The 9,614-nt window shown below is 48.8% G+C and overlaps 1 protein-coding gene across 1 annotated transcript in view; it reads left to right on the top strand.

The window, feature by feature from the left end:
* The first annotated feature begins 212 nt into the window (after positions 1–212).
* Positions 213–9,614, top strand: part of LOC140119839 (uncharacterized) — a 33,636-nt gene continuing 24,234 nt past the window's right edge. The window contains exons 1-6 of the mRNA XM_072139257.1: positions 213–289; positions 4,671–4,817; positions 4,930–5,091; positions 5,176–5,299; positions 5,418–5,518; positions 5,917–5,968. Coding sequence (XP_071995358.1) covers positions 4,710–4,817; positions 4,930–5,091; positions 5,176–5,299; positions 5,418–5,518; positions 5,917–5,968 — 547 coding nt within the window. The 5' untranslated portion in view covers positions 213–289; positions 4,671–4,709. The remainder of the gene's footprint in view (positions 290–4,670; positions 4,818–4,929; positions 5,092–5,175; positions 5,300–5,417; positions 5,519–5,916; positions 5,969–9,614) is intronic.

Below are 9,614 nucleotides of genomic sequence, written 5' to 3'. Positions count from 1 at the left end.
TTACACCGCACACCATCACACACATCCATCACTTGTACAGAGGAAGGACTCAGCCGCTACCGGGATGAGGTAACTGACAGGATCTGATGCTGAGCCGCCACATCACTAGTGATCACATGACACCTCCATGCCCCGCCCCCCTGTACTGACATCATCACAGGTCCTCAACTATACACATCTACACCCTGGAGGCCCCACCCCTACGGTGACATCACACTCCCCGGGTCACATGACTAGTGTATGAGGAAGTGTGTGAGGTAGAGAGTGTCCTGCACTGAGGAGAGAAGAGGTAAGTGACCAGAGGAGGGACTACAACTCCCAGCATGCTCCAGGAGCACACACACTATATGGAGGGACTACAACTCCCAGCATGCTCCAGGAGCACACACACTATATGGAGGGACTACAACTCCCAGCATGCTCCAGGAGCGCACACACACTATATGGAGGGACTACAACTCCCAGCATGCTCCAGGAGTGAACACATTATATGGAGAGACTACAACTCCCAGCATGCTCCAGAAGCACACACACTATATGGTGGGACTACAACTCCCAGCATGCTCCAAGAGCTCACACACTATATGGAGGGACTACAATTCCCAGCATGCTCCAGGAGCACACACACTATATGGAGGGACTACAACTCCCAGTATGCTCCTGGAGCACACACACTGTATGGAGGGACTACAACTCCCAGCATGCTCCTGGAGCCCACACACTATATGGAGGGACTACAACTCCCAGCATGCTCCAGGAGCACACACACTATATGGAGGGACTACAACTCCCAGCATGCTCCAGGAGTGAACACATTATATGGAGAGACTACAACTCCCAGCATGCTCCAGAAGCACACACACTATATGGTGGGACTACAACTCCCAGCATGCTCCAAGAGCTCACACACTATATGGAGGGACTACAATTCCCAGCATGCTCCAGGAGCACACACACTATATGGAGGGACTACAACTCCCAGTATGCTCCTGGAGCACACACACTGTATGGAGGGACTACAACTCCCAGCATGCTCCTGGAGCCCACACACTATATGGAGGGACTACAACTCCCAGCATGCTCCAGGAGCACACACACTATATGGAGGGACTACAACTCCCAGCATGCTCCAGGAGCGCACACACTATATGGAGGGACTACAACTCCCAGCATGCTCCTGGAGCACACACACTGTATGGAGGAACTACAACTCCTAGCATGCTCCAGGAGCGCACACACTATATGGAGGGACTACAACTCCCAGCATGCTCCAGGAGCACACACACTATATGGAGGGACTACAACTCCCAGCATGCTCCAGGAGCACACACACTATATGGAGGGACTACAACTCCCAGCATGCTCCAGGAGCGCACACACTATATGGAGGGACTACAACTCCCAGCATGCTCCTGGAGCAGATTTACTTACCCGGTCCTGCGCGATCCCCGAGGTGCGTTCTTCGACGAGAATACACAGCTGCCGCGATTCACTACCTGCATGTGTCTCTTCCCCGCTCAGGTCCGGTGGAGTTCACTTCCTTCTTCCTGGTGCATGTGAGTGCTCGGCTTGCGACAAAAATTAAATGTTAAATGCTAATTCGTCGGATCGTCCAACGGCTCGGCCCCCGACTTGAAGTGGTAGGTGTAAGATGCATATACCGAGCACCAGCTCAGCGTGAGCTGCTGCCGGTGCACCAAGCGCGCGGCATTGGTGCTCCGAAGATCCTTCGGCTGTAAAAAATAAAAAGTGTTTAAACAGCGATACAGCGGTCTAGAACACTAATGAAAGTAAGCACCGGCACCAGCTCACCCTGAGCTCACCCTGAGCTGCTGCTCGGTATATGCATCTTACACCTACCACTTCAAGTGGTAGGTTTATTTTAACCTTTCAAAAAAAAATTGCATTTGTCTAACTCTCCAAAATACGCCTCTGTCCCGCGAGCCATTTCTTCATGTTAGGGAACAAGAAAAAGTTGCAGGGAGTCAGATCGGGTGAATACAGGGGGTGCGGCAGCAATTCATGCAGTTTGGTGGCGACAACTCTGGATGAATGTACTGGTGCGTTATCCTGGTGAAACAGCACCTTCTTTTTCGCCAAATGTGGCCGTGTCTCCTTCAATTTTTGGTCGAAGCGGTTCAATAACTCAGTGTAGTGTCGTCCAGTGATCGTTCTTCCTTTTTCGAAAAAATCCATGTGGATGACGCCGTTCGCATCCCAAAAAATCGTCGCCATGACCTTTCCGGCTGATGGGACTATCTTCGTCTTCTTTGGAGCAGATTCACCGGGAGAAATCCATTGTTTTGATTGTTGCTTAGTTTCTGGTGTGTAACGATGAATCCAGGTTTCATCAACGGTGACAACTCGACCAAAAACTCCTTCGGATCTCACTTAAATTGCTCCAAACACTACTCTAAAGTTAACAGCCGCATGCGCTTATTGTCCATGGTGACCAATCGCGGCTCACATTGGGCCGATAACTTTTTCATCGCCAACTTATCATGTAAAATATTAATTGCCGTTCCAGTCGATGCACCTACGGCCTCTGCTACTTCGCGAACTTTTGTTCATCGATCAGAGAGTATCATGTCGTGGACTTTTTGAATGATTTCCTTGGTAACCACGTCTGCCGGACGTCCGGGTCGCTCCTCATCAAAAACAGATGTTCGCCCAAGTTTGAATTCGTTGAACCAATATCTAACTGTGGTCATAGAGGGCGAAGTGTCCCCATAAACTGCATCCAACTTTGCTTTTATGTCCTTGCATTTTTCCCATCCAAAAACAAAAAGCGAATTACTGAACGATTCTGCTCTTTATCCATCAGAAAAAAAACACGGCTGCCAAATCCAAACTACCCAATCAATCAGTCTGCAATTTGTTTTGCTGTCGTTTGATAGATGGCAGCACACAATGGTAACACTAACTTCCCTCAGGAATGCCCTCTGTCATCAAACACGGGGACTTATTGAACTGCCCTCGTACACATGGAGGGTATTTATCATTATAGCCTCATGATCACCCCCCCCCCCCATGGGGCAATATCTGAGGAAAAGCGGGTGAGAAATGAGCGCTCATTTCTCCAGCGGGAGCACCCTCTTTTCCACCTGCACTCCAGCGGTCATAGCACCACATCTCACCTCCATTTCTACTTATACCTTGCAGTCCGTGCCTGACGAAGGTCCGAAACATTGCAAAATAATAATTTTTGTTGAATTGCTATACAGTTTATTCTGGATTAAATACATTTTCCTCAATTTTTGACTAATAAGGAGTGCCAAGTTATCTTTTCTCTATATACACTCACCGGCCACTTTATTAGGTACACCATGCTAGTAACGGGTTGGACCCTCTTTTGCCTTCAGAACTGCCTCAATTCTTCGTGGCATAGATACAACAAGGTGCTGGAAGCTCCTCAGAGATTTTGGTCCATATTGACATGATGGCATCACACAGTTGCCGCAGATTTGTCGGCTGCACATCCATGATGCGAATCTCCCGTTCCACCACAACCCAAAGATGCTCTATTGGATTGAGATCTGGTGACTGTGGAGGCCATTTGAGTCCAGTGACCTCATTGTCATGTTCAAGAAACCAGTCTGAGATGATTCCAGCTTTATGACATGGCGCATTATCCTGCTGAAAGTAGCCATCAGATGTTACAGGGTACATTGTGCTCATAAAGGGATGGACATGGTCAGCAACAATACTCAGGTAGGCTGTGGCGTTGCAAAGATGCTCAATTGGTACCAAGGGGCCCAAAGAGTGCCAAGAAAATATTCCCCACACTATGACACCACCACCACCACCAGCCTGAACGTTGATACAAGGCAGGATGGATCCATGCTTTTGGATGTTGTTGACGTCAAATTCTGACCCTACCATCCGAATGTCACAGCAGAAATCGAGACTCATCAGACCAGGCAACGTTTTTCCAATCTTCTACTGTCCAATTTCGATGAGCTTGTGCAAATTGTAGCCTCAGTTTCCTGTTCTTAGCTGAAAGGAGTGGCACCCGGTGTGGTCTTCTGCTGCTGTAGTCCATCTGCCTCAAAGTTGGATGTACTGTGCGTTCAGAGATGCTCTTCTGCCTACCTTGCTTGTAACGGGTGGCGATTTGAGTCACTGTTGCCTTTCTATCAGCTCGAACCAGTCTGCACATTCTCCTCTGACCTCTGGCATCAACAAGGCATTTCCGCCCACAGAACTGCTGCTCACTGGATGTTTTTTCTTTTTCGGACCATTCTCTGTAAACCCTAGAGATGGTTGTGCATGAAAATCCCAGTAGATCAGCAGTTTCTGAAATACTCAGACCAGCCCTTCTGGCACCAACAACCATGCCACATTCAAAAGAACTCAAATCACCTTTCTTCCCCATACTGATGCTCGGTTTGAACTGCAGGAGATTGTCTTGACCATGTCTACATGCCTAAATGCACTGAGTTGCCGCCATGTGATTGGCTGATTAGAAATTAAGTGTTAACGAGCAGTTGGACAGGTGTACCTAATAAAGTGGCCGGTCAGTGTTTATGGTGTAGTAACCTACTTGTGCACCCATATACTCTGAAACATTGAGTGACGTGTATTTTTTCCAACATATGTCACATCACACATGTCATGGACACAATTGCTTCATATAGAGTTTGCTTTTAGTTCTTCTCATGTTTCCTCAGGTTCTATAGATCCAGGACTCCCAGAGGTTTATCCTAAAGATGTTCCTTTCCATCAATGATCCACCAGGGATGGAGAAGGACAGAGAGCACATGGCGGCCAGGATCCTGGAGCTCACTCTGGAGATCATCTCCTTGATAACCGGAGAGGTGAGAGTCTCCCAGGACACGGCTCTTATCTCTAGGAATAACAGCGGGAAATGACTGGAGAGGTGAAGGATTCTTAGGATCTATGTAGTGATCAGTGTCTCCCCATACACAGGATTGCACAGTAGTGAAGAAGTCGTCTGGTGAGTGTGTGACCCCCCGTGTGTCAGGAGGATGGACCCAGAGCCCCATCACCGAGCCTCCACCTCATTCACTGATACATGAGCAAAAGATCCTAGAACTTACCACCAGGATCACTGAGCTGCTGAGCGGAGAGGTGAGCGCTGCCGGGAATGCTGGGACATTGTACAATAACACAAGGGAGGTGTCTGGGTGATGACTGTGTCATTGTGGGTGTCAGGTTCCTATAAGGTGTCAGGACGTCACTGTCTCTTTCTCCATGGAGGAGTGGGAGTATATAGAAGGACACAAGGATCAGTACAAGGACATCATGATGGAGGACCACCAGCCTCTCATATCACAAGGTAAGAGGAGACCTTCCTGATTATTGAGGACAGAGCAGGTGTGAGGTCACCTAGACTCCTCCATCATCTCATCATCACATATAGACAATGTATCAGTCACTGTGTATATTTCCTATAGATGGTTCCAGTCAGATAAATCTACCAGAGAGATATCCCAGTTCCGAAGATTACCATGATTGTCTCACAGATCTAGAGCATAATGTACCACTGGATCATCAGGTAGGTGGAGCTGAGGTTCCTGTGAATCCTCTATAGATGGATGTAATGAAGCTACTGACCTTCTCCAGCAGCAGTGGGGTGGAGGGTCTATGGTATGATGTTGGTTGCTGTGGTCGGTCATGACAACAAATGGATTTTAATTTAAAAACCTAAATCCTGGTGTCCATGAGCGCAGCCTCCACCTCAGGATCGGGTCACATCGGGTTATGCAGTAATATAACCGGAACATTGATGTTGATGTGTAAAATATTGGGATGAATGTGGATCCCGTCTCCTCCTGCAGGAGATTATTCCCCTTAGTTCCTGGTTCTAGAGGTTTCTGTCCATCACTTGGATATAAGAGAATCTCTGGAGACATTTCCTTGTTTTCTCATGTTTTTCATGTTGGATCTTTACAGGAAAGTTTTGGTAGAAGGAGGAGCAGAGGAGGAATCCCCTCATCGACAGAGGGTAAGAACCTTTCATGTATCTTGTGGTTAATTCTTGTCAGGATTCAGAGGTAGTGGACCCACTATACCCCCGTGGACAATGAAGTAATCGGACACCTGGGAGCGGAGTCTAAGTGGTACCCAGTTTTCACCAGAGCTCACTTCAAAGTGGGTTGGACTTGCTGCAGTGTGGTACCACCAAGTCTCTCTACAGGCATGACTTTGCTCTCGGTGGTGGCCAAGGGGAGGTACAGAACTGTGAGGCACAGACGGAGTCGTGAACAGGCAAGAGGTCGGGACAGGCAGCATGGGATCAGAGTTGGGGACGTAGCAAAGGTCCGGACAGGCAGCACGGGAGCGAAGTCAGGAACAGAATCAAGGTCACAACGGGAAATAACTATAAACGAACAGAACCTAGGAAACAAGCCTTCTCTTAGGCATGAGGCTCACAGATCCGGCAAGGAACATAGGAAGAGGCAGTCCATTTATTAGGGCAGGCAAACTGTGGCACAAATTAGCGGTGCCCTTTAAACCTTACCGAGCCAGAGCATGCCCTCTAGGAGGCAGAGCCATACACACTGGAAGACAGGAGACGCCGCTGGAGCCGGAAGAGGTGAGTGACGCCGCGGCCGGGCTGCAGCAGCATGGAGAGGCACATAAGTGTGCCTGTGACTCAAGACATGGGTCGCAGGGGCACCCGTAATGGTACCCCCCCTTTCGGCCTCCCTTCTTTTTTACCTGAAGGAACCTCTGAAGAAGATTACTGTCCAGGATGTTGTCCTCGGTCTCCCAAGACCACTCCTCTGGCCCGAACCCCTTCCAGTCAATAAGGAAGAACCGCTTCCCCCTAACCGTTTTCATATCCAGGACCTCCTTTATCTCGAAGACATTGGTGGAGTCAGCCTCAGGAGCAGGAGAAGGCACTTGCCAAGAGAAACAGTTCAGGATGACTGGGTTCAAAAGAGAGACATGGAAGGAGTTTGCATGGTGGGAGAAAGACGGGGTTTATAGGTCACTGGGTTGATGCCCTTTAGCTCCTCAAATGGACCCAGAAAATGCGGACCAGGTTTGTAGCTGGGAATCTTCAGATGGACTTTATCAACTGGAGAGAAGACTGGAGGAGACCTGAGTTTCTTGTCAGCCTAGGTCCTGGTGTGGGCGGATGCCAGGAGTAGAGACTGACTTGTTTGCTCCCAGATGGATTTAAGATCTCGGACCAATTCTTTCATGTTAGGAACATCAGAGTACTCAGCAAGAGGGAGAGGTGGACGCGGATGTTGTCCATAAACAATTAAAGAGGGAGCAGAACCGACAGATTCAGAGTCCAAGGAATTATAGGAAAATTCCAGCCATGGCAACGGGGTGGACCAGTCGTCCTGTCGGGCGGAGATAAAATGAGGGAGATAGCAGCCCAAAGTCTGATTAACTCTCTCCACTTGTCCATTAGACTGCGGATGGTACGCATAGGAAAAGTCCAGTTTCACTTGAAGTTGGCTGCAAAGAGACGCCAGAACCGGGAATCAAACTGGACCCCTTGGTCCGAAACAATATGGAGAGGAAGGCCATGAAGCCAGAAGATGTGGATGAAGAACAAGCTGGCAAGGCAAGAACCGGTCTGTTACCACTCAGATTACGGTATTACCAGAGAAAAGTGAAAAATCTGTGATAAAGTCCATAGCCACGTGAGACCTCGGGCAGCTCGGTTTCAGTAACAGTAGGAAAAGACCAGCTGGTTTGAGACGAGATGTCTTGTTTTGGGCACAGGAAGTGCAGGAGCCCACAAAATCCCGTACATCCTTGACCAGATCTGGCCACCAGTAGAAATGGGAAACGACAAAGAAATTGAAACAAGAAAAGAAGAGAGACCAGCAAGTGGCGCTGAGCGGTATGGAGATATAGAAGGTTCTTGTGATCTGTATACAGGCCCGGCTCCAGCACCCGGCATAATCGACGATGAAGCAGCACTCCGTGTAGTGCAGAAATAGTGATTTTTTTTTTCCCACCAGATAAACTGCAACGTTTCACCTTATCAATGAAGGCATTTTCAGGTGATTTGCCCGGGAGCAGCTCTATAGGGCAGTTGGGACGGTGTGGGGGCTGTGTCTCGGCTTACTACTCAGTATAGTCCATATAAGCAACGGGAAGACCCACCAGAGGCTTGGATGAAAACGAGGAGACCGGTTGGAGAGGCATGAGACAGATAGACTGGCACCCGGTACCCCAGCGAAGAACCTCCCCAGTCTGCCAGTTGAGGACAGGTTCGTGTTGCTGCAACCATGGAAGGACCGATAATACAGAGTAAGTGGAACGGGGAAGCACATAGAAGGACAGTCTCTCTTTATGTAATGTCCCGATTTGCAGGCAGAGGGGCTTGGTGCGGTACCGGAAGGGATCGCTGAGGATCTGCTCACTAACGAATGAGAACATGTACACTCACCGGCCACTTTATTAGGTACACCATGCTAGTAACGGGTTGGACTGCCTCAATTCTTCGTGGCATAGATTCAACAAGGTGCTGGAAGCATTCCTCAGAGATTTTGGTCCATATTGACATGATGGCATCACACAGTTGCCGCAGATTTGTCGGCTGTACATCCATGATGCGAATCTCAGTCTGAGATGATTCCAGCTTTATGACATGGCGCATTATCCTGCTGAAAGTAGCCATCAGATGTTGGGTACATTGTGGTCATAAAGGGATGGACATGGTCAGCAACAATACTCAGGTAGGCTGTGGCGTTGCAACGATGCTCAATTGGTACCAAGGGGCCCAAAGAGTGCCAAGAAAATATTCCCCACACCATGACACCACCACCACCAGCCTGAACCGTTGATAGAAGGCAGGATGGATCCATGCTTTCATGTTGTTGACGCCAAATTCTGACCCTACCATCCGAATGTCGCAGCAGAAATCGAGACTCATCAGACCAGGCAACGTTTTTCCAATCTTCTACTGTCCAATTTCGATGAGCTTGTGCAAATTGTAGCCTCAGTTTCCTGTTCTTAGCTGCAAGGAGTGGCACCCGGTGTGGTCTTCTGCTGCTGTAGCCCATCTGCCTCAAAGTTGGACGTACTGTGCATTCAGAGATGCTCTTCTGCCTACCTTGGTTGTAACAGGTGGTGATTTGAGTCACTGTTGCCTTTCTATCAGCTCGAACCAGTCTGCCCATTCTCCTCTGATCTCTAGCATCAACAAGGCATTTCCGCCCACAGAACTGCCGCTCACTGGATGTTGTTTTCTTTTTCGGACAATTCTCTGTAAACCCTAGAGATGGTTGTGCGTGAAAATCCCAGTAGATCAGTAGTTTCTGAAATACTCAGACCAGCCCTTCTGGCCCCAACAACCATGCCACGTTTAAAGGCACTCAAATCACCTTTCTTCCCCATACTGATGCTCGGTTTGAACTGCAGGAGATTGTCTTGACCATGTCTACATGCCGCCATGTGATTGGCTGATTAGAAATTAAGTGTTAACGAGCAGTTGGACAAGTGTACCTAATAAAGTGGCCGGTGAGTGTATGTTTAGGCATGGAGAAGCTTTGCTCTCACCTAGGGACGCTTCTCCCAAGAACCCTAGGTGCGTGCGTTTCCCGAACACTGAGGATGAAGTGCACAAGTCTGGAGAAAGTGTTCCAGGCTGCCACAATAGTGGAAGAGGTTCTCCAGTC

The sequence above is a fragment of the Engystomops pustulosus genome, chromosome 2 (assembly GCF_040894005.1).
Source record: "Engystomops pustulosus chromosome 2, aEngPut4.maternal, whole genome shotgun sequence".
Classification (NCBI taxonomy): Eukaryota; Metazoa; Chordata; class Amphibia; order Anura; family Leptodactylidae; genus Engystomops; species Engystomops pustulosus.
This window is presented reverse-complemented; position numbering and strand designations above follow the sequence as displayed.